The sequence below is a fragment of the Staurois parvus genome, unplaced genomic scaffold (genome assembly GCF_062004578.1).
Source record: "Staurois parvus isolate SC_StPar_1 unplaced genomic scaffold, SC_StPar_1.0 ptg001087l, whole genome shotgun sequence".
In the NCBI taxonomy this organism is placed as follows: Eukaryota; Metazoa; Chordata; class Amphibia; order Anura; family Ranidae; genus Staurois; species Staurois parvus.
Window position 1 is genome coordinate 247258 of NW_028318883.1, and position 26507 is coordinate 273764.

The window sequence follows — 26507 nt, forward strand, 5'->3', positions numbered from 1 at the left end:
AATTTATCACTGCTCACTTTTAGGCGATCTCTGAAAACCTATCTCTTCGGGGAAGCCTATCCTGCCCTCAGCTAATACTGGAATCTTCTACTCTTCTAACCAGTCCATCCCCCACAGTTACTACCTTTTGTACCACTAGCCCCTCCCTCTTAGATTGTAAGCTCCAAGGAGCAGGGCCCTCAAATCCCTCTTGTATTGAACTGTATTGTTGCTCTATAGTCTCCCGTTATATTGTAAAGCGCTGAGCAAACTGTTGGCGCTATATAAATCCTGTACAATAATAATAACTTCAGGCTGGCTGTGCTGTCTGGCAGAACTGTGTATATTTCAGGACTGGATGGACAAAAATAAAACTTCTTTGATAGGTAAATAGCTCCAATGTATGCAGCAGAATGCAGTATTTAGCTGTTTGCCTGGAGTTGGGCATTACAAATGAGCAGACCTATGACTATTATTCTCTGGTGTCAGATGTTTCCTGCAGGCCTCTCTTTGTGGCCATCTCAGGCTTAGTTTGAGGGATTACAGAATGATAAATCCCCCACTATTACGGCTGACAACACCTGTGACTGGTATTGCTAGCTCTGCACTGTAGCCGAATGACCATTTCAAAGGTAAGTGAATTTTAATACTGAGAGATCAGCTGGGACTAGACAGCATGTATATAAAAGTCCTGTCTAAATCTAGAAAACATAGTGTAAACCTCCATGCGTACACTTCATTTCCTGAACGGGAATATCCAGCACAACAAAGGATTAGAAAAGTATTGGCTTCAATATTGCCTGACATACTGTACCAGTGCCAGATGCAGAAGAATCTTGTATGTGATTTTACAGAGCATTTGCTGAGAGAACACGGTCTTCGGAATCGTATATTTTAAGGATTTTAGCAGAGATTCTTACCCGCTTCCGTTCAGGAGGACTTATTAGGGGATCTGCTTACTATAATCATGTGATCGGTGCCAAAGATGAAAGGCTCAGTGCAGTCAATCTAAGGATGAATGCAAAAGCAGGGGATAAGCGTTTTGAGGGCCTATGAAGTGTGCTATAGTGTAAAAACCACTCCTTCTCATTCATCTCAATCCCATTTATTTATCTAAATCCCAATGGCTCAGTGTAACGCCTTCCACCCCAGAAAGGCAAGTACAGTGATAATAAGTCACATAAATATTAATTAAAAAATTAATTAATTAAAAAAATAAATGAAAAAAATATATAAAATAAATTAAAAATTAAAATGTATTTTTTTAATTTATTTTTTTTTTTATTAGCAGGGGATAAGCGTTTTGAGGTCCTATGAAGTGTGCTATAGTGTAAAATCCACTCCTCATTCATCTCAATCCCATTTATTTATCTAAATCCCAATGACTCAGTGTAACGCCTTCCACCCCAGAAAGGCAAGTACAAACAGTGATAATGAGCCACATAAATATTAATAAAAAAAATTAATTAATTAAAAAAATAAATTAAAAAATATATAAAATAAATGAAAAATTAAAATGTATTTTTTTAATTTTTTTATTAATATGTATGCGTCTTATTATCACTATATGAAGTGTGCTGTTGCCATGGTTGAAAGGAAGCAAGAAAAAAAAAACTACTGCTGGCAATCCTCTTGTTACTTTCCGTTAGAGATGTTGAATTAAAGGGGATGATCTTCGTTAACCAGAGTACAGCACTGATCCTGTAGGAGGGAGCCATTCTCTGCATTATTATAAATGGAAGGACACCCCCACAGACACCAATCAGAAGCAGATTCAGCCCTTCATAAGAACATGTTGATACATAAGGCCATTGACGTGTCTCATCGTGATGTTGGTTCAGCATAAGCCAGTATCTTTGTGTATTTAGAGAGGGACTAAAGTGCTACACTTACCTCCTGTCCAGTGAAGAAGGCTAAAAGAAATTAAAAATAAAAAAGCAGAAATAGTTGCCTTCTCCCTGTCACTGTGCCATGCAGAATGTCTGCTGTCACTGATCTAAAAAAAAAAAAAAAACACCTAGACTACACAATCCCTTTGGGATCCAGCATAGTTTAGCCGCTACTGCATTTGCAGGTCACCCTGACCCCAGGTTTGGTCAATAGGAGTGTGGAGATCTAGGCCTTTATGCTGCAAGAACCAGCTCACCCTCAGATGAAATCTCTTTAATTTAGTCCCTAAACTTGAACTCCTAATTTAAATTTATAGCCCAGTATTACTACAAATAAAAAAAGGACGTTTTTCCTGCAGTCTTCTCCTTTTATCTGGAGCCATCTCCTGCAGTAATTCCTTTCCATCACAAGATGTCCTCAGTTTTCCAGGCTGAATGACAGCCAGCCTCATCCAACCCACTTCCTCTGAGTCCAAAGTATTCCTGCACTAACTGGCATTCGCATGTGATCACATTAACATGTAATACTGAGTGCAGCAGTAACACCAGAGGACTGCAAACTGTATTTAGGTCTTAAGGGTGCAACTTGGCATGTGATTTGCAAATCATATGCCAAGTCGCACGCTATTGTCCGCAATTACAGCAGTCATATCAGTGTGGTTCCGACATGGCCGGAGTCGCACCAATTTCTAAAGTAGTCCATGCACTACTTTTGGTGTGATTTGCATAGACCAGAGTTTCTCAAGCTTTTTTCAGTCAAGGCACCCTTTACAATTCAGGACAGTCCTGAGGCACCCTTTACAATTATGGACAGTCCCGTGGCACCCTTTAAAATTATGGACATTCCCGAGGCACCCTTTACAATTATGGACAGTCCCGAGGCACCCTTTAAAATTATGGACAGTCCCGAGGCACCCTTTAAAATTATGGACAGTCCCGAGGCACCCTTTACAATTATGGACAGTCCCGAGGCACCCTTTACAATTATGGACAGTCCCGGAGCATCCTTTACAATTATGGACAATCCTGGGGCACCCTTTACAATTATGGACAGTCCCGGAGCATCCTTTACAATTATGGACAATCCTGGGGCACCCTTTAAAATTATGGACATTCCCGAGGCACCCTTTACAATTATGGACAGTCCCGTGGCACCCTTTAAAATTATGGACATTCCCGAGGCACCCTTTACAATTATGGACAGTCCCGAGGCACCCTTTATAATTATGGACAGTCCCGAGGCACCCTTTACAATTATGGACAATCCTGGGGCACCCTTTACAATTATGGACAGTCCCGTGGCACCCTTTACAATTATGGACAATCCTGAGGCACCCTTTACAATTATGGACAGTCCCGTGGCACCCTTTACAATTATGGACAATCCCGAGGCACCCTTTAAAATTAAAGTCACATGATTTCAAAGTCGGGCTTGATGTGACCAGGGCAGGGGCGGACTGACAACTCATGGGGCCCCCGGGCAATAGGGGATCATGGGGTCCCTGTGTCCTTGCCCAAACTCAAAAAAAGCCTATGAAAAAGGTACCAGGAGCATCTCATGGGGCCCCCTACTGACCCCGGGCCCTCGGGCAGTGCCCGAGTTTCCAAATGGTCAGTCCGCCCCTGGACCGGGGTGTTAGGGTTCCATTTTGTCTCTGAAGCTATTAAAGCAGTGCTTGCATCCACAGGTGTGCTAGGTAAATCATACAAGAAAACCTTCATTAAATACATGTAAAAGATACTTACCTTAGGCTTACACCTACTTTGGTGAAGCCGACATCGTTCTTCTTTCTCACAGGATCCTGAAAAAGACAAAAGATCTCAAATCTCCTGTACAGGGCCAACACATGTTTTGTAACTAGAAATGTAATATATGAAGGAGATTCCCAGAGCATTGTGGATGCAGAAAGACAGCACAGCGAAGCAGCCATCCTTGTGGCTCAGTCTGTCTAATTGAAACTTCAGGCACCCAATAAGGAATGAGTTGTTCTATTCTGTGCAGCTTGAGCTACAAAGCCTGTAAACAAAGAAGTTATTAATAGAGAGATATATCTGTAGAAGCAGAATAAGTCCTCATGCACACGGGACATTTTTACAGCGGCTGTTTTTGGCTTTTGACGCTTTTTTTCCACAGCTAGTAAACCCCACAGCATGTTATCCTATGTGTCCATACACACATAGACTGAAATCAACATTTTTGGCTGGAAAAAAATCCCCAGAACTAGAGGGTTTCTATAGGAGTTTTTAAGCTGTAAAAATGCAGAAAACCAGCCAAAAAACACAAAAAAAGTGGCTAAACGCAAATGCACGTTATTAATGTGACTTTACACAGCTATCGTTACCAGCGTTATTAAGACATCCCATGTGCATAGAGCCTTCAACTCCATATCCTGGCTTGAAAAGAGGGGTTCACATAGGAATATACAATATTTCAAGTGGACCTTAAAAGGGAAACATTTTTAAATTTCGTTTTTTTCAGTCCTGACCAGAAATTGTCACAACCCTCTATACTTTTTCTCTAAAAGTGCAAACAAGAAAATGTTAAAACTCTTGCTGTAGAACGTCATTTTGAGGGTAGATCCAGCCTCTTAATTTGCCAGTAACCAGGTGACTATCTTTTTCAGAGGGGGGTGTATAAAGGCTGCCCCCACATTCTGTCCTGGCTGGTGGACTGGACTTGCTTGTAGGTTGCTTTTCAGTTGTTTTGAACCAATTCTGAGTTGCTTTTCAGTTTACATTGACAAGAAAAGCGGTTTAAAGCCCTCAGGCCTCATTCCTGTGTTGGATGTAGAACTTGGCTCATGCTATATGTACACACTGATGTTTGCAGTGCTCTTGCCAGGGGTCAGAACCGACATCTGGGTGCCTGAAAAAATCCAGGAAGGGCCGCAGTTTGATTTAGCCTGGATTTATGTGCAAATTGATCGCCTAAGGAGGTGTGCTTGCTGGTTCAGTATCAGGATCTATGATGAAGATCCTACACCTAAAGCAACAGGTGTGATCTGCACACCCAGGAATAACCCTACAGATCTCACCATGTGCTGTTAATGTTTTGAATTTTGCCCAATGAATACAATTCAAAACAGTAACAAATAAAGCCATTTACAACTCTGCCCCCAATTACATCACCATCTCCAAATATTACCCAAACTGTCCTCTCCGGTCCTCCCATGACCTCCTGTTCTCTAGCGCCCTTGTCTCCTCCTCCCATGCTTGTCTCCAAGACTTCTCCAGAGCCTCCCCAACCTCTGGAACTCTGTACCCCAATCTATACATCTATTGCCTACTCTTAGTCAATCTCTGAAAACTTCTCTCTTCATAGAAGCCTATCCTGCCTTCAGCTAATAGCCGAATCTTCTATAAGTTACACCTATCCATATATGTTCTGAGGTTCTATTGATAAAATTGAAAACCTCAAGATCAAAAAAAACTTTTCAGAATGAAGTTGCATATGTAGCAGAGCCAGAAAAAGGCAACGTGTCCCCTTTCAAGCTAGAAACATTTTAGCTGATCCAGAAAAAAAGATTCAGAAAAGAAAAAAATAAATGAAAGAAACCCTCAGGAGCCATTTACAGAGATACTATAACCTTGTACATTCAGGACAAAGGGACAGTATGATTCTAAAGGGTATCCCCCCAGTTATAGCTACATTACCAGTGATATCCAACCACTCCTGCTTTAGCCGATCCTGGGGAAAAGAAAACAGTGGGAATGGGGGAACATGTGACCACCTACTATTGACAGTGCTAATCTCCTATTTCCCATCAGTTCATCCCCCACAGCTATTATCGTTTGTACCACTAGCCCTTCCGTCTTAGATTGTAAGCTCCAAGGATCAGGCCCTCCTAACCCTCTTGTATTGATCTGTATTGTTGCTGTATTGTCTCCCTTTATATTGTAAAGTGCTGAGCAAACTGTTGGCGCTATATAAATACTGTATAATAATAATAAAAGTGCTGTATGTGCAGCTTTTACAAGTGAGATACTAAGTCCATAGGAGGACCTGGTGCTGCAGCCACTACAAAGTGCGCACGTGACACCTACTGGTCATTTTAGATATGACACTGACAATTCAAAGAAACTTCTGAAAGTTTGGAAAACTCTGAAATGCCTTGACTCAACACATTTATTATTACAGGTACTTATATAGCGCCGTCAATGTATGTAGCGCTTTACATATATATTGTTCGCATTAGTCCCTAACCCTCAAGGGGCGTACAATTTAAGGTCCCTAACTCACATTCATACATACACATACTAGGGACAATTTAGACAGGAGCAAATTAACCTACCAGCATGTCTTTGGAGTGTGGGAGGAAACTTGAGTACCCAGAGGAAACCCAAGCAGGCACAGGGAGAACATGCAAACAGGCAAGTGGTGGCGTTGTTGGGATTCGAACCAACGACCCTGGTACTGCCAGGCGGAAGTGCTAACCATTTAGCCACTGTGCTGCCTGCACATAAAAAAAAAATCTGAACTAGAATGGGCAGCACAGTGGCTAAATGGTTAGCACTTCCACCTGGCAGTACTCGGGTCGTTAGTTCAAATCCCAACCACAGCACCTCCTACCTGGAGTTTGCATGTTCTCCCTGTGCCTGCGTGGGTTTCCTCCGGGTACTCCGGTTTTCTTCCACACTCCAAAGACATGCTGGTAGGTTAATTGGCTCCTGTCTAAATTGGCCCTAGTATGTGTATGTATGACTGTGAGTTAGGGACCTTAGATTGTACACCCCTTGAGGGTTAGGGACCTTAGATTGTACACCCCTTGAGGGTTAGGGACTGATGTGAATGTACAATATATATGTAAAGCGCTATGTAAATTGACGACGCTATATAAGTACCTGAAATAAACTAGAACCCACAGAATATTAAATCTGCCTTTATCTTGATTTGTAGGCCTCCACAGTAAACATATCTTAGTTTCACTGCTGAAATCAAACACTGGTTTCAAAAGGCCATAAACAAACAGCTAGGCATATTTAAAACCAAAAGGTCCCCCTGTAGTTCTATACATATAAACATGTTGCCACTAGAATAGGAAGTAAAGGGAAATCTGCCCAATGTAGACAAAGCCAACCTGACAGTGATTCAAACCCTTCCTTCAAAAATATTCATGTGAAATCTTCACAAATGCACTGGAACCACGGAAAGAGAAAAGAATAGTTCTGATGGTGGGAGGAACTTTACCTGTAACTGACACGATCTGTGGCCTTCTCATTATTGGGTACAGCAGTTCGTCAGGCCAGAATGGCCGATTATGAGGCATACACCTTTTGATCTTTACAATAAAAAAACCCTTTGGCACAGTTCTGTTGTACAAGTAAATATAATAATATCCTTCATGTATGAACTTACCAGGAGTTGTTGCTTAAAAAATCTACTCCAAAGGACAGTTCCGTCATTAGATGCATGAATGAAGTGCTGTAGAAAACAATATTCATGTGGGCTCTTCTGCAGTCTACACTGCACCCATAACATGCCAAGTATTCGGGTCCAATCTGCTTGTTATCAAATGCTCTTTTCCCTGTCACTATACATACATATGGACATTTAAATATTTCTACGGTCACAGCATAGACTTGCATGTCATAACATCCGCATAGTAATGACAATACAAACAAACTGACAATCTAATATAATCTCACTTGAAAAATCTTTCATGTTGTGAGTTCTATGTCTGCTGATCATCTCTGTCCACAACTTCCTGCTTGCTTTGCATCTTCTCCTCTGCAATTTACTTTTAGTTTCTAAGGACTACATGTCCCATGGTACCTTGCTGCCTGCAATCTGTGATTTCTGTTCTGACTCCTCCTCTCAGCACCTCTGTCATTCAGAAGGCAGGCTCTGTAAAATGTGTGATATGCATATAATTTTTTTTTTTACATTTTGACCACAGATAAGACTTATGTATAGCCGAAAATGTATTTTTGGTTTGGATAGAGTAGGGAATAGTTATCACCGTGTAACAGAATCTAATATATAGGTGAGCGCTGGCGATATCTGGGGAGCAGCTAGCACACAAGGTGAAGGTAACAATCCCCTACAATAGTATATGTAAGAAAGTGCAGCGCTTAAAACAAACAAATAAATAAATATATATATATACTCGAAAGAGCAGGGGTCTCAAACCTCTCGTGTATTGTTTTGTTACTGTATTGTCTCATGTTCTGTCCCCCACTACAATGTACAGCTCTGAGCAAACCTTCTGGCGCTATATAAATACTGTATAATAATAATATAATAATAATATATATACATATTGCGGAATAGTAGAGTGCAACACATAAATGTGCAAAAAACATTAGTAAATGCGAAATCTAAAAATCAAACAATATGATAACGTGCACTTTACCATATTGTTTGATTTTTAGATTTCGCAGTTACTAATGGTTTTTTCACATTTAGGTGTTGCACTCTACTATTCCGCAATATATATATATACCGTATTTTCCGGCGTATAAGGCGACTAGTTGTATAAGACGACCCCCTAATTTTCCAGTTGAAACAGGTTTCGGGCTATACTCGCCATATAAGACTACCCCCCTTCCGAGGCAACACCATTTAAAAACATCAGATTTTTTAATTGAAATGGTTATGACTTACCGGTACTTAAAATCCTTCAAAATCCTCATGTTCATCCTCTGACATCATAAGTTCATGAATGACATCTTCTGATACATTTGTAAGACAGTCATCATATGGATCAAATTCCAAATCAGATGGTTACCGCTGGATGTGCAGTAATACGGTCGCTTCGGCTACATACAGTATATATACAGCCCGCTGGATGTGCAGTAATGTACATACAGTATACCGCGCTGAGCCAAGCTGGCTCAAAACAAATGTCCCTATGACAGATTAATCTGCCAGCACGCTGGATGTGTGGTATATACAGTATACTGAGCCAAGCTGTTTCAAAACGTACCGGTACGCCCCTACGGTAATCAGACCGCTGGATGTGTGTATGTACAGTAGCTAAGGCTACATACAGTATACGCTGGACCAATCACGGCAAGCAATGTATTCTACTAATGAATACAAAGCCTGCTCGGATTGGCTGAGGTTGTGACATCATCAGCCCACCTCTCTGACTCAGCCAATCCAAGCAGGCTTTGTATTCATTAGTAGAATACATTGCTCGCAGTGATTGGCCCAGTGTATACTGTATGTAGCCGCAGCTACAGTACATACACGCATCCAGCGGGCTCATTACAGTACGGACGTACCGGTACGTTTTGAAACAGCTTGGCTCAGCGCGGTATCCTGTATATACCACACATCCAGCGTGCTGACAGATTAATCTGTCATAGGGACATTTGTTTTGAGGCAGCTTGGCTCAGCACGGTATACTGTATGTACATTACTGCACATCCAGCCAGCTTAACCCAAACAAACTCAAGGTTCACATTTTATACCCCGCATATAAGACGACCCCCAATTTTTGGGGTATATTTTTAAGTATAAAAAGTAGTCTTATACGCCAGAAAATACTGTGTGAATGTGTGTGTGTGTATATATATATATATATATATATATATATTTTTTTTTTTTTTTTTTAAGCGCTGCACTTTCTTACACAAGTTATCACTGTGTGCACACCGTTGGAGAGATTTCCCTTCTCTTCCTGTCCCAGATATACAACAGAAATCACGAGGTAATCTCTACAATGTGAGAGGAATTTACTTCCTAGCTATTTCCAGGAACAGGTGTACCCATTGGTGACTCTACCTAGTTGGGACGCAGACAATAAAAACCTGAGCTTACCAACTCTATCCAAAAAACACGTGATTGCATAGATATATATTTTTTTAACCAGTCGTTGCCATGAAAAGAAATAAAAATCCGTATCAGTAGGTCAAGGATATTTTATTATGTGTACAAATATGCAAACCCAGATAAATGACCACATCCGTTTCTTAAATAGAAATCTAGTTTTATTGAGATTAATACAAACTGGTTTCCACAACACTGTGTATGATACAGGGCTGCCAGAGAGGGGTGTGGGTCACCTAAAGTGTCAATCACAAAGGGGCAGCCTAAATGACTGCTGCAACAGTCCATCGCCAAAGGGAAAGGGGTAGTTTAGGTGCAGACTGTATACAATATAGGGGCATATCTTGGGGCCACCATCTGCTGGGGGGTTTATAAGCCTCGGTGGGGTGTGGTGAGGCTTACCAGATCCTCAGCAGCTCGGAGGCCCAAGGTAGCCAATAATATAATACATATAAAAATACGACAAAGGCCCTCATTCATCAAAGTGTGAGTGATAATTCACCCAGACTGCCCAAGGCAGCCAATCAGTCTCTCTTTCAGTCTCAGGGAAACCGAAAGGCAGAACCTGGCCGCTTTGAGCAACATGGACTGTCTGAGACCATTTTGGACGCTTTAATAATTTTGGCCCAGTGTCTGTAAAGTAACAGCCCGTACCTTTACCAACAAGGGAGGAGATACTGTACAATACAAAGTGCATAGAGCAGTACTGAGTAGAAACCGAACCATTACCACAATCTGCCACACAGTGCTTGTAGCTGCCGGTCATGTATATACAAGAGATGAAGGTTATTCCCTTCTGTAAAAGTACAGCCAAATTCTAGAGTCATCATGTTAAATAAAAAAAAAACCAAAAAGGTAAAAATCTAAGCTACTCAACTCACAGCAACCGATTCACACAAAACCAAAAATATACAGGAAATGAATTCGGAATCCACAGATAACCATTTTCAGTGCTCTCCCCTATAATCCCCGAAACTGTGTCGTACATTTTGGTTTGTGTGGGAATGTTCTGCAAAAGGTATTTAAATGATAAAGTTATTGTACGAGAAACCACAGACTTCAATAATCAAAGTGTGTGAGAGAAGTGTCTGCGTTGTCCTAAGAAAAAAAATGGCAGCTGGGATTGGACTGGCTGGTTGACGCAGCACAGACAGTTCTCTCGCCTTGGTAAATGTGGCCTTCTGCCAGCCTGCAGATCCTTGGATGAGATTATGAAAGCGAGTAGCTGCAGGCACTGAGGCAACCATGCAAGAACCGGTTGTGTTCCTGTCCTGAGTAAAGCCACATTTTCCTAGTCATAAGCTGTATTCTAGGTGCCATCACAAGCCCCCAGAGAGCCGACAAGACTGCAGGAGGAGGTCACTACAGCGTGGTTATCACTGCGGCTCGCCATGTCTGACAGTGCCGGTAGACCTAAAGGTGTAAGCACCTACAATGACAACCTGCTGCAACAGCTGAAACTATGAAGCCAATCAGAACCAAGCTGGCTTGCTACCATTTGTTACAACTACACTTTGTACTCGCAACCAAGTGTAAAATGCCATACAAATTCCAGAGGTGGGTTTATATACAGTGAAGTCAGTTCCAACAAAGGGTTACACACACGCTGCTTCAGTAGTACAGGCTATACCCCTGCAGTAAGGGTATTACTATACAGAAGTCTGGCAATTTCCATAAATGACTTGTAAAGGATCATTTCAGACAAAATTGGGAATTGTAAAGTGTCTAGATTGCTGTCAGGTTTCCTTTCACGGCCTTCAGCTGGAGAAATGATCCTCCACCATATACGAAGCATTACATTTATAGTTTGTATTGGGTGGCCTGACCAACCACAATCCGCCTACCACTGAACCTTTAGTTTTTTCCAGTGAGAAATTGTTTTTTGTTTTTTTTGCATATGAAAAATGTCAGTGTATAAATGAATGTGTAATACTGTATTACCAGTGTCATACCTCTATAATCCACACTTACCAACAAAGAACCAGAGTCTCCTTTTCTCCATCACATTAACATGCAGTGGCTTGTGCTGACATAACACATTTCTGTGCACACATAGCTGTGACACATACCCACAACATATTGGGGAACAGAAAAAAAGGTGACAATAAACGTTCAGAAGTGCTTCATTATGTGACACCCCATAAAGCAAACTTGTATCAGACTCCCATTTAAACCTTCGCCATTTACTGCACCTAGGATGGGTGTACTGTTCTCTCCCGGGCCTCTCTCACCTACGTGCTGCATTTTTTAAAAAAATCCTCCTACCTGCAGTTGACAGAAGAATACCTTCTGCCTGTAAAAAGTACCGGTGTTTCATGTAAAACTTCTTTACCCTGGTAAATGCATGAAGAAAACTTGTTAAACTGCACACAAAAAAATGACTTCAATGCTAAAAAATGCATAAGAGAGCATAAATATAAACAGGCTGCTTGCAAGACAGAAGGTGTCCCTGTCACTCAGTAAACTTGTCAACAATACCATCATGAATCAGGCATCACAGTCTGAACAGGCACCTCCTGGTATCTGTAAAGCCTGTTTCCAGATCCTGATGCCAGTTTATTAACCATACAGGTTATATACGGATTCAGGTCATCTGCAGAGTATATTTTTAAAAGGCCACATGTGCGTTTCTTAATCGGCTGATTATACCATCACCTCAACCCACCCACTAGTCTGTGAGTGCTCATTTGTGAAGAATTACAAAGTTAAATGCACAGAAAATGAGCCACATGTAATATTAATAATAAATACAACACATACAAATAAAATCTTGTTTCCCTGGTGCCTTGCAGAGATTTTCTAACATGCGAAAATGCTCTGCCTTTGACGACACACTCAATCGTAGCGCCCTGTTCAAACAAGGTATTCCAGGTCGATGGAGAATACCAACCAAGCTAAGCAGTTAAGCTAGCCACACACGATTAGGATTTTGATCAACCAATCATTATTATTATATTATTATACAGGATTTATATAGCGGCAACAGTTTTCGCAGCACTTTACAAAATGAAATATGTATATCCAAAAATGAATTCATCAGAGCGCTCGATGACCCGACAAATTGTGTTTAAAAGTTGTATAAAATTGTGTTAGATTGCCAATGTTTCAAATTTGAATGCTTGATTTTGGGAAGTATGTAATATTTGCGTATAATGCAAGTGATGCTATTAGCCGGTCCCTCATACTACTATATGTAGAGGAAGAATCGTTTGCAAAAATGATCATTTACAATCTTTCGTTGTGGCAAACATTGTATGCGCCTGTGTTTTTATACGGTCCCACACAGGGACGGACTGACAACTCATGGGGCCCCCGGGCAATAGGGGATCATGGGGCCCCTGTGTCCTTGCCGAAGCTCAAAAAAGCCTATGAAAAAGGTACCAGGGGCATCTCATGGGGCCCTCTACTGACCCCGGGCCCTCGGGCAGTGCCCGAGTTTCCAAATGGTCAGTCCGCCCCTGCTCCCACATCTTATCATGATATATATAGCATATTTATAATTATATGCACAGGAGCCCATGGGGTTATAGTGGATACATGGCAATATACTACAGTAGAATTCTAAATCTACCTATGCATATGCATTATATTTATTACACAAACCTTTGTTAGCATTCCATTATGTATATCATCATTAAGGCAAACGACTGTTCAATGACAACGAAAGTTGTACTTCCGGATGGAAGTAGTCCTAGCACAAGCGCAATTACAATAACTGATTGACCACCTTCCTTGTTAGTGTTTCAAGAAAAAAATGTTTTCAGCTCAGTACATTAGGAAATCAGTTTTATCCCTCTCAATGGAAAACAGAACAAATGTTTAGAAAACGACCGCTTTTGAACACCATTCTAATCGTGTATGGCTTGCTTTAGAGCAGGGGTGTCACATTGGCGGCCCTTCAGCTGTTGCGAAACTACAAGTCCCATCATACCTCTACTTTTGGTAGTCATGCTTGTAACTGTCAATCTTGCAATGCCTCATGGGACTTGTAGTTTGGTAACAGCTGGAGGGCTGCCAGTCTGACAGCTGTGCTTTAGAGTATCTGAAATAAAGACCGATAGTGCCATCGTAGGCTAACCTTTGCAGTCTGATTGACAAGAGGCACCTGGGATGTCAGTGTGTTAACCAAAGGCTATCACTATTATTACAAATCTGCAAAATCCACGTATGTGTCCTTCATGGACCTTTCTGTCACAGTTAATAAGTAAAATGACATTTAAGACTTTGTGTTGAAAGAATACCTGCATAATGTAGAAGCTACTAAACTGGCCTCAATATTTAAGAGCGGGTATCCTCTGGTGCCATTCAGTCCATACGTATTTACTGAAAGCAGCACTGAAGCGATTTCACCATAGCTATGTGCTATTATTTAAATTCCTCTAACATATCCCCCAATGCAGTTTCTAAGAAATTGCAACCATGGGGATCACAACGCTGCTCATGGGATCCCCATGGCTCTAACAGTCATACGTGTGCGAAGTATGTACAAAGGGTGGGAACTGTGTGTGTGGTCTCTCATTCTGAATCAGGAAAAAAAAAAAGCCCTGAACCAATAGGGAACTTTCCTTTCTGTGCTTCAAGTGCCAGTCATGATGAAAGATAAGACAGGCTTGTCTCTGGCTTAGATCTGCTCATTTAAAAAAGCAGTTTTCCCATCTTCAGAATACGGCATCACACTTTGCAGAGTAAGACTCCTCAGGTTACATTATTTACAAGGAATGTGCTGGAAGAAATGTATATTATTGGCAAAAAAAAAAAAAAAAATTCAATGGCCAGCTCAGATTTAACTGGCTTGCCAAGCCTGAAGCGGCTTTCGGATTAATCACGAGTCCCAAAAAAAGAAAGAGCCAACCAGTCCCTATCGTAAGAAACAAAAACGCAACTTAGACAAACAAAATTCTGAGATTTCAGTATCTTTTGATAAAGTCTCACAATATTTCATAAATGCCACCTCCCTCCCCCCCCTACATGTACTGGACCATTTTTTTGTTTTAGTTAAAAAAATATATAAAATATATTCAAAAACATATTACAGAAGTAGATAGTGTACAATGCTCCAACTTATACAGGTATATACACAAACACACATTGGCTTCTTTTTTTTTTTACGTTTTGCAGTCATGGTGAAAGCCCTTGGATCGAGGACTGAGATGCATGAGGTTAAAGACATTTGTAGAGGTCAAGTGCTCGGGCCTTATTGTATTGTAGCGGCATGCAATATCGAGGGGATTTCCTCTTTTTACAGAAAGTAGATTTACTGCAGAACTCGACCCAAGACAGATGAAAGCTTTTTCTGTGGACTGGAGCAGGTCTTGATCCTCTGGGGAGGGGTAAGCTCAGGGATTGTTCACAGCAGACATGTCATAATGCACATAAAGGTGTGGCATTACAACGCACTTTAACGTATGCCTATCTATGTTGTAAAGACCCCACCCCCTTTTTTGCTATACAACTGAAGGTCCATGGCCAGATGTGTTAGCTCAAATCAGCCAAGTCACTTGGTTCTGCTACAAAGCCCATATTATATATGTGATGCCATGCTAATTATTATTATTAAGTCCCTTTAAAGAGGACTGCCTTAAAACGTTACTAAACCCACAACAGTAAAATCAGTCTGTATATACAGTACAGCATGCTTGTTATACTCACTGTGGAACCTAAGGGGTTAACCCTTTGCATTGTGTAAAAAAGGAGGTTTACTACTGTTATCTCTGATCCTCCCCTTCTTCCACATTCCCCATTTCATCTCCTGATAGAACACAGCCTCAGGGTCACTCTGCACATGCTCAGTTTGGTGTATATGGCTAGAGAGTCTTTTTCTTTTTCTTGGGAGAGTGCATGTGATCAGTACAGGGCCAATCAGCACTGTCCAGACAGAGGGTCAGGGGTTTCACATCTTCCTAGAGCAGAAAGAAAACTCCTCCTACAAGCTTTAACCAGTGGTCAGCTGGACACTGATGGAAGTCACTAGACTGCTCTAACTGCTGATGAGAAAAGGTATTTTGCGGTTTATACTTACTAAAATAATTGCAGTTCTGTGTACTCTAGGAGACCAGATATAGTGAATGCAGGGTCCCGGGTTTAGTAACATTTAAAACGGAATTGTCACTATAATCTTAATTTTTTCCCATTCTGTGCTAAAAATGAAAACACCAAAAAATATGTAAGGTAAATATGAAAATACACTGCATATAAATATTTCAAATTTACCCCATTCAGCAGGTGGAGCACTTCAACAATATTAGAATCTGCTAAATCTCTTCCCTGCAGCTGGGCATAAAATTCGGCCTGAGGAGGGACAACAACCCCTCTGTCCTCTACATTTTAACACTGAACTATCATTAAAGTGGTTCCAAAGGTAATACGTTTTTTACCTTAATACACTCTATACATTAAAGCAAAAAAGAAAAAAAAACATCCTGCCACTTTCTGTGCACCGCCCCCTCACTAAATACTTACCCGAGTCCTCTATTGATTCAGCACTGTACATGGCTGCATTGGTTCTCTTCACTACTCCCCACTGTCATAAGTATGCTGAGAGCAACGGGAGCCATTGGCTCCCGCTGCTGTCACTCAAATCCTGTGAGGAGGAAATGGGAGGTTGGGCCGAGCTACTCTGTGTGTCTATAGATGCACACAGGTGTGCCCCCATAGGAAGCAGCTACCTAGTATCTCATACTAGATCTATTCTACTGTATCTAGCTGATTAGCACAGTATAGCAGAAAGCATGCAAGCAATGCTGGGCTTTCTTATTTGAAACCCCAGAATATGTTTTACGCAGAGTGCCACAAATGCAACCTCCATTAACTGTTCATTTTTAAAAATAAATATTTTATACAAATAATTAAAAATGATACAAAAGTTCATAAACCTGTAAACATTAAAACAAAATAGGCTAAAATAAGCTAAAAACATTATAGTCTCCCCTTTAAAAATGATTGTAAATACTGCCGAATTTGAACATACTATGATTAGTGCCACTGGCTTGCCATACTATCCTGGTAGTCCTCTGTAAGAAGTGTATTCTGGGCTGCCCCAATAAAACATTCACAGACTTACAGAGAGGTTACTGACTTCTTTGCATCATGCTAGCCTCACTGCCTCTGACTGTTAGGCAAGACTTTACAATGAGATCTATGCGTTGCCCAGGGGTAGGAAGAAAAAGACTGATGGCATCATACACCGAATAGTGGCGGAAGAAGGCATGACAGGTATGTTCTGCTGAGAAGGGAAAGGGGGGGTATTAAAGAGAACCTGTTGCTTTTGTTGTGCACAGTTCTGCTTAAATGTCTAACAAGGCCTCTTACAGCCTCATTCACATAAGAGGACCTACCTGACCTGAAGCCATTTGGAGACCTGGAAAGGGGATGAAACTTGCCCCATTCCACCCACCTTGCATCTGTTTTCGGGAGGAGTTCTGCTTTATCTTAAAAATAAGCTATATAACGCGCCTCATGCCATTGAAAGGTAAGGTTATTTGCTCTACGAGCGGAATTCATTTATATTTACAGAAAATATTGTGCGGGAGTTGAGAGAACACATCTGGAAAAAGCCTGTACAGACAGGAATCAGTCGACGGACTGCTCCAGGGAGGTGCTGCTGTTCAGGGGTCGTTTTGGCTCAGTGGCAGAAAAGAACCTGACGTCTTGGTCTCTATCCAGCTGCATGGCTTGTACGGTCTTCTCCACGGCCTCCAGGTGTGGGTGCCCCAGGCTGGTGAAATACGCTGGAAGAAACAGCATATGATTACATTTTTTAAAGGTTTGCTCCATCTACTGCCTTCTACCCAGAATCTCACTCCTCCTGCTGCATTCCTTGTCATGCAAAATACAAAAAAAAAATTCTAGAGCCAGGTAAGACCCATTGTATTGCCTTAACTAAGCTTCAGAAAACACGTAAAAAAAAAACCCCGGCCATCTACCATTTCCTTTCAGAAATGGGTGCCTGCTCCCAGAAAAAAAAGGAGGGATGGAGAATGAGGATAAGCAGAACTTTCCATTTTAGGTGAAGTTCCAACTTTAAATGACAATAATTTAGGTGCATGTCATAAATTTAGAGATGTCTTCTGTGTCCTGTTCACTCTTTCTGTGTTATCTCAAGGATTCTCAGTAGCCCCCCTAGTTCTCATCTTTGACTACAAAACAATGGCGGGAATTCAATAAAGCTTCTCCTCCACTTTTCTGGTGGTAAACCTTCTTGCACCAAATTCATAGAGCATCTGCAACACTTTTGTTTCTGGCAGCGACTTGTGCGCCGAAATCCAGATCAGTTCTAAGAAGAGCCAAATTCAAAATAAAATACCAACAGTTCATATCTTGTAAAAGTAGAGGCGTACAGAGACTCTGAAGCAGACAGATTTTGCTAAAATGTCTTGTGTGCATTCTACAAGTGGCGCCACATGCACCAAATTCAGGCACACATTCCAGACCGGTATTGTACAGGAATCTGGTGCACATTGCACCACTTTTAGTATGTACGCCAGACACTTTTGCAAAATCTGTCTATGCCAGTCTGAATTCCAGGGAATAAATCTCCATGTTTTAGAGAAAGGAAGGGGGTGGGGTGACTGAGCAACACACAAGTGAGCAGGGCTGACACCATTCAATCCACAAAAAATGCTGTGTGTTGTCAGCCCCCTTAAAAGTCCACTTCTGGCAGATCAACGGTTATTTTCTGTACTTGCATGATCTTTAAAGGGATAAATTTATTTATTACAGGTACTTATATGTGGCCATCAATTTTTGCAGCGCTTTACACACACACGTGTGTGTGTGTGTGTGTGTGTGTGTGTGTGTGTATATATAATTTTCTTTGTACATTCACATCAGTCCCTAACCCTCAAGGGGCGTACAATCTAAGGTCCCTAACTCACATTCATACATACACATACTAGGGACAATTTTAGACAGGATCCAATTCACCTCCCAGCATGTCTTTGGGGTGTGGGAGGAAACCCACGTATGCACAGGGAGAACATGCAAATTCCAGGCAGGTGGTGCCGTGGTTGGGATTCAAACCACTGACCCTAGAACTGCCAGGCGGAAGTGCTAACCATTTAGCCACTGTGCTGCCCAATATCATGACAAATGTGCATGCAATGAAGAGATGCACTGTATATGTTTTTTTTCCCTGACATACACTTGACTGAAGTGAAACTTTAAAAAAGAAAACCTGCCAGGATGTCTATTGTCACATCCCGGGTCCCTCAGTGGCTGGAGTCTGCCCCTTTAAGCAGTGCTAGTTCCAGGCTAGAAGTGCCTGTACAAGACACATTCATCTGTGACACGCTGGATGGAGCTGCCCTACTAAGTTAGTCAATGGCAACTTACAGCACTGGATGGGAGCCCCGGGGAAAAGTATAACGTCGCTATCATTTGTTCCCTTATTTGTACCTGTTTCCAGAAGAGTCTGTTTAAGCGCCTTAGCCAGTAATACTCGCACATTGGGCACAGGGTCTGACGCCAAGCTTAGAAGACTGGGGAGTAAGTGTGCAACAAACTGCTCGGCTGGCATACACTCCTCCTGCACCACCGCCTGTCAAACAACAAACACAGATATTACCATACAGGGAAAATTGTGTGTGATGCAAACATGGTATTATTTATTATGATCACAGCAAAACCGTTTCTTCTTTCTTGCTGAACAGGAAATATTCCTATGAATATTTTATATTTACAACATGAGACTAGCAGGCAGGGAGTTTAAAGGTAAGAGCCGGCTAATTTAGAGCTACGTTGTGTCTAGCCTGTGCTGTGATTAGGCCTACACAGCAGGAGAATTCAGATTACATGCTGCTGAATGACCTAGAGGGATAACACCATCTTCCCTCACAACATCATGTCAGTAGGAGGCAAAGCTTCTATTACGTCAGCTTCTGCTGCACCATGGCAGTTATGTTCTGCTTTCCTGCTTCAGGCCTACTCACCTACGCCACCTAGGAGGTGCATCAAGAATTGCATCTAAAATATACCCACACATCTAACTGGCATTTAAAGAGGAGTGGACAATCTAAACAGGCTTGTTTCACAGAAATCATCATTTTGCTAAAGTTTTATATTGATTTTAAATATAAATAGAGCTTATAAAAGTTCTTTATGGCATAATCTGGAGAGGACAGGTCCACTTTATATTAGAATGGATATGCATAGCTTGTGGGAGCAGAGAACTTTACGAGACGAGAAGGAAGACATACTGTGGTGGTGGATGAGGAGAGTACAGATTGTACATCAGAGGAGGGACAAGGAAATAAAAAAATACTTCGAGGTTAGAAATACCTGACAGATGAAGGCAAAGGCCTGCCTTCCCACCCATTTGTTGGAGTGTCGGAACTGCACAATGAGCTCGTTGATGAAGTTAATGCCTAATTCTGTCTCCCCATTAGAATAGAACTTGCGCAAGATTGCAACAATCTGGAAGGAAGAAAAAAAACAAAAAAACACTTAGTACCTTAAAGATTTTAACAAACGTTCTCAGAAAACAACTGAAAAAAAAAAAGCCAGGGTGACAACCACTGAAAGATTATCATTTTATGCACAACAAAAACTCTAGAATTCGGTGGCAGCTAAATTCACTCAGTTACACAGATGGCTCTTTTATCCTAGGTTCACATCTGTGTGGGTGGTGCCGCTGCGGATCCACACAAAAATCTGTGCAGCCACACCACCCGCACAGAGAAATGCGGACCCGTGGGCGGGTGCCATTAGTTCTAATGGCGCACCGCCCGCACTGGAAATCGCAACCGTACTGGGAACCGAGGTTCCCTTGTGGGCTGCATTTTCAGAGGAAGTGCAGGGACTTCTTACCTGCATGTCACGAGTACGGGAGTCCATTCAAATGAACCGAGGTTCCCATGCGGGCTGCATTTTCAGAGGAAGTGCAGGGACTTCTTCTCTGCATGTCACGAGCACGGGAGTACATTCAAATGAATGGGCTCTCGTGCCTGTGCAAAACACGACCTTCACGGCCGCATAGATGTGAACCGGGGGTTACAGAGAGTGAAGGCTTTGTCCAGTTTAAAAATATTTTAGATCCTTTAATATATTTAAGAAACGAAGCAAGTTTGCAAACATCTCCTCCCTCCTAGATTGTAAGCTCCAAGGAGGAGGGGCCTCTAATCCCTCTTGTATTGAACTGTATTGTTACCAGGGGCAGACTGACCATTTGTAAACTCGGGCACAGCCTGAGGGCCCGGGGTCAGTAGGGGGCCCCATGAGATGCCCCTGGTACCTTTTTCATAGGCTTTTTTGAGTTTGGGCAAGGACACAGGGGCCCCATGATCCCCTATTGCCCGGGGGCCCCATGAGTTGTCAGTCCGTCCCTGATTGTTACTGTACTGTCTCCCTCCATAATGTAAAGCACTGAGCAAACTGTTGGCGCTATATAAGCCCTGTATAATAATAATAATAATCTCCTGCTGTCATTTTAGAGCTGTATTAGGATCACCAAGGGTCCCACCATTTCTAACTGTCCTCTATCTTCTTATAAATCACCTGCAGACACAGAAAGGATAATTGCCAGATCAAAACTGACCAGTAAAGCAAGGGGTTTACACTTCAGGAGATGTTTGGAATACCGTCTTCAAATGCTGCAAATCATTGGCTGCATGTCTCTCCTCCTTCTATACCCACTATTCTTACCCCAGCCTCAGCGCATTTGCTTTGTATGCATGTCTAGGCACTTCACTAAAGACATGTGCTGTATAGAGATCATTAGGATGCACCAACTAAGTATAAGGCGCATCAGGCACAAGTCTGTACACAAGGACTTCAATCCAAATCAGTGTTACACTCTGCCATTCCGGATACTAACCCTACCTCTGCAATTCAATAGTCTAAGACAAAAACAGCAGGGGTCAGCAGAAGCTCTGGCTTTCACCTATGGACTTAGCAGCAGGAGAGGAAGGGCTTGCTGCAAAATTCAGCAGAAACGTAGTACTGGGAGTATAGCTTTGGTCATAAAATTCAGGAACATAATGCAAGACCTCAGCATCTACCAAAGTAGGAATTAAGCCTCACCACAGCTATGACATTTACCAGTCCAGTGCGAGGAGTGGTGGGGCTTAGTGCACTTCTTGATTGATAAACCAGGATGATTCCCTCTATAAGTAGCTCTATCACTGAGAGATGTTACTCGTTGTAGCTATTATTTGCTCTTGCCCGATACCACAGATCCTTCATTCCCATATTATAATCTTTTCACAATGATATGAAAACAAGTAAACAGTTTAAAAAAGAAATGATTATATAAACATATAGTTTTGAGTGCAACTTACCAGTTTGAAAGAGATCCACCTGACCTCGGACACTTTGTCAGAGCACAGCGTCAGTGCTATGACTCGCAAATAGTCATAGATGTCTTTGGGACTGTATAGTTCTAGGATGAGGATCAGTTGCCTGTAGAAAAAAACCCAAACATAGATTTACTCAGTGCATTTTCAGCAGTTCTCAGAGACAGCACCTCCTACTGGAGAGGATTCATCATTACAGCAAAGATGACCAGACCAGTATGCAGGCAGCCAGTGACGGTAAGTTCTGTTTAAAAGGCCCATCTGCAAAGTGCCAGTATGCCACTTACAGACAATTCTGTGTGTTCTGGATTTTTTCAAGTAAATTTAAAGGCATTTTAAAAATAAAAAGAGTCATTGGGGACTCTTAACCACTTGCCCTCCACTGATATTACCCCCCTTCCTGACTAGACCATTTTTTGCATTACGGCGCTGCGTTACTTTGACAATCGTGCGGTCATGCAACGATGCACCCAAATTAAATTTGCATTCTTTTTTTCCCACAAATTGACTTCTTTTGGTGGTATTTGATCGCCTGTGTGGTTTTTATTTTTTGCTCTATAAAAAAAAAAAAAAAAAAAACTGACAATTTTGAGAAAAAAAACAATATTTTTGACTTTTGCTATTAAACATGTCCTGTAAAAAATGTAAAAAATCTAATTTCGTCATAAATTTAAGCGAAAATGTATTCTGCTACATGTCTTTGCTAAAAAAAAATTCCAATACGTGCACATTAATTGGGTTACGTGAAAGTTACAGCGTTTACAAATGGCGGTATATGTACCGGGCTATTTTTTTTTTATATTTTTACTAGTAATAGCGGCGATCAGTGACTTATAGCGGGAATGCGGTGGGCATTCTGACACTGAGGGGAACTGACTTGATGTCACTGACACTGTACTAATGGAACTGGGCAGGAAGGGGTTAACATGAGGGGAGATCAAAGGGTTAACTGTGTGCTGTTTCACTATGTCCTGTGTCCCTGTGCTTCACTGTAATCACACTGCTTTGGATGGCTGTGCTGTGCACAGCCAAAGCAGTGTGCACGAGCCGTTGGAGATCCTCGGCAATCACCAGGCGCCGGCAAGTAATCACCAATAGGGACCTAGTGATTGACAGCCCCTGCTGTGAATGGCGGCGCAGGTAGGGTGCACGTACCCCCTATCCAGAAATGCAAAATCACGTATATATACGTGATTTTGCGCACCCGTGCCGCCATGTAGCAGTATTTCTGCTATAGGGCGGTTGGGAAGCAGTTAAAGACTGGGGGAGATCTGGTGCACTTACAGCGACCCTCTGGCCCTCCTCATATCATTATTGAATTAATTGTGCTGCAATAACCCAAAAACACAGAACAGAAAGCAGTATTACTTATCCCTCTTCTAGGAACACGTTAAATATAAAACACCACCTTTGTGAAAAATATATTATCAATATAACTTATATCTATGAATTGGTTTGTTTCTTTTTTTGTCTGTGCAGGCTTTTGAAGTGTTTACTGCCCAATGAAAATTTTGATTGCTGGAGATAATTATAAAACAATTCCCACATTAAATGTAGTCATCTGGACACATTACTGGCAAAAACACATTTGTTTATTTAAATTCCTTTTCATTGGGGAACATTGTCTTCCATTTCTTCTATTTATCACACAGACATAGCTGTAGCGCACTATTTCACCTCATTGCTACAAAAATAAAATAAAATCTTTGCTACTAATAATCTCATCTTCTGGGACCACCAACTGCAGAGTCATGTGGGAATGCAGGGCAGGTATTCCCAATAACTGTATGTTTTAGATGTTTCTTGGAGATGCACTTTTATGCCCCTTATTTATTCCTACAGAACATTCCCATATAATGCGATTGGCACTCACTCTGCTAATTCATATCGGAACCTCCAGTTGCGGATGTTGTCAGTGGTCAGGAACTCCTGTAGTTGGTAGAGGTAATCTCGCCTCATGTCTGCGTGGAGGAGCTTCAGAGACACAGAGAATTCATTCACAATCATCGCTTCAATTTGTCACACATTGCAGGGAATGTACAGCACAGATCTACACTAAACTATAGCTTAAAGGCATAGTCCACCTTTCTAATTTTTTTTTTAAAATTGAATAAATGCACAAACAATGAATTATTTAAAACAAGCGCATTTATGAATATTGCATTCAAGCATGAAGACCACTACAACCACGATCAATGCTTCTCTGGTGCAGCTCACAGGTTCCTGCATTGTTTCCCCCCAGCCCCAGGTCTGTATGGAGGTACAGGCCTTCAGTTGTGGGGCTGATCAAGGGACTACAAGTGCAAAGACATCACCACCCTACTGCTAGTGCAATCACCTGAGCCTGTCTTTCATAGTGACAGATGGAACTTATCGTATTCTGATTCACCAACCTGTGCACAGCCGTGCTGAATTCAAATAACTACAACCTAGATAAAGAAGCACCCCATAATTGAGGGGTTCGGGGTGTAACATGAAACACAGTATCCAACGTGGACTATGCTTTTAAATCCAGAGTCATTTAGAATATCTTTTCTAGCAATCAGTGTCCTAAAGGGACCCTGTGAGCTCTTTAAATGAGTTAGAAGTACAACACTGATGTAGGTATCCGTTTGCTCACATACCTCAGTGCATGGCTTTAGCAGCCACAAAGCCATCGGCTACACAAACAGCAACTTTAGGAAACTAAAGTCATGCTTGGTCCTGCCCCTTCTTGAACCTCCCTGTAAACCCATAAGTAAAATATATGTCTATATGGGCCAGTATGGAAGAAATGGCACTAGTTCCCCAAGTTACTTTTTGAATATGAAATAACTCGGACTCTGGTGAGGGAAAATCTCCAATGGGGTCACAGAGAGATTCAAAAAAGCTAAACGAAAATGATTAAAATAGATTGTTTCTGCGGGGACGTCTTACACATTTGGTGGTCATGCCCACGATTGACAGGCTTCTGGTCTAGAGTTTTTGGCTTGCTACAAATGCTATTTCACATTACAGTCCGTAGGGATGCAAGGGTGGCCCTTCTGCACTGCCCAATTTTGGGTCTGTCCAGATCTCAGCAGAAATTGGCATCCTATCTATTTACTTCGGCCAAACATGCCATAGCTCTAGCTTGGAGAACCCCTTCGGTTGTCTTCCAAGGGGTGAAGACCCGGATGAATGATATGTTGATCAATGAACAGATGTCTGGCATTCTTCATGATTCTCATCCGAGATTCCTTAAGGTTTGGGAACCTTGGATACGATATTCTTTGCCATCCCTGCCCCCTACTAGTTATGGCCTCTTGTAGTTGCTGCCTGTGCTAGCCCTGGATCCGTGATTCTCCTAGTCTCCCTTTCCTCTATGTTTTCTTTCTGATTTCTTTTTTTTTTTCTCCTTTCTTCTAACCTTTTTTCTTTCCTCTTCTCTTTATGGTATTATCTTGGACTACTCCTGATAATATTTGGTTCGGCTTTTTGCCATCCTCCCTTGCTGTCATTGGACATTTTGTTATTTGGCTAATACAAGTCAGCAGGATGTATCTGTTTCTGTGTTATTGTTAGCGCGGCCACTGCGTGGGCGTATATTGAGCTTGTTGTGTTCCTAAAACAAAACTTTCTTAATAAAAATATTGAAACAGAAAATAGATTGTTTCTGTCCGAGTCAAAGAAAGAGAAGAGGATACTCTTCAGTTGAGTCTAAAGTTCTAAAGTACCCATAAAAAAAATAAATTTCCTCCACACCCCTGACACAGCTGTAACATGCTGTTTCTGGCTTTTCAGCTGAGCTACTGTTATCACTGAACCAAAGTTCCATCTATATTCCCTTAACGAGTATATTAATGGGTGACAGATCTAGAACACTGTATTATCATCCTTCTGATGAACTCAGCATCATTACAGCATTGAAAACAGAGGATTTCATGTGAAGAACTACTTATTGGGTGCAGTACCATGCCATATTCTTTCTTCCCATCTTACTTCAAGCAGTGTGACACTCCACCACAATCTGCTAGTGTAAGATTTTAATTTGTACACATTACCTTAAGAAAGTCATACAAATGCTTTAAGACCCCAATGCGCACTTCATCCAAGTCTTTTAGGAAGCCGTTGAAAATAGGGACCAGATCAGCAGCTGTAAGCTTATCCCCAAGAATGACTGCCAGTTCATGGATGGAAAATGCAAGCGTTCTTCGTACCTTCCACTGAAAAGACAGGCAGGACATGACTATATCAATAACGTATTTTTGCCTACAATGTGCTAATTTACAGAACCCATGATGCTAATACTAGAACTGATTTGGGTAGTATGATTAAATGGTCAGCTTGAATTCCTCCCTGATCCATAAGCAGCCAAAGATGGTACAAACCTGGGGAAGGAGCTGTTTTGTCTAAGTGTCCAGCTTCCTAGGTGAAACTAATATCCCTCAGCAATGCTGGATCATCCAAAAAATGACTAAAGGATTTCTCTTCAATTCACTGCTACACAGCAACATATTTCATTTTATAGTATGGGTTTAAATACGAATATATCTATCTTCAATATACAAGTTAATAATGGAAGAATACTGTAATGTCCATAGATAAGTGGTCTGGCAC

At 41.6% G+C, this 26507-nt stretch overlaps 1 protein-coding gene across 1 annotated transcript in view; it reads right to left on the reverse strand.

The window, feature by feature from the left end:
- Positions 1 to 9719: 9719 nt before the first annotated feature.
- Positions 9720 to 26507, reverse strand: part of LOC149440417 (serine/threonine-protein phosphatase 4 regulatory subunit 1-like) — a 57928-nt gene continuing 41140 nt past the window's right edge. The window contains exons 15-20 of the mRNA XM_089658631.1: positions 25952 to 26113; positions 23803 to 23903; positions 21915 to 22035; positions 19918 to 20052; positions 19036 to 19177; positions 9720 to 17369 (exon numbers count right to left, since the gene is read on the reverse strand). Coding sequence (XP_089514757.1) covers positions 17212 to 17369; positions 19036 to 19177; positions 19918 to 20052; positions 21915 to 22035; positions 23803 to 23903; positions 25952 to 26113 — 819 coding nt within the window. The 3' untranslated portion in view covers positions 9720 to 17211. The remainder of the gene's footprint in view (positions 17370 to 19035; positions 19178 to 19917; positions 20053 to 21914; positions 22036 to 23802; positions 23904 to 25951; positions 26114 to 26507) is intronic.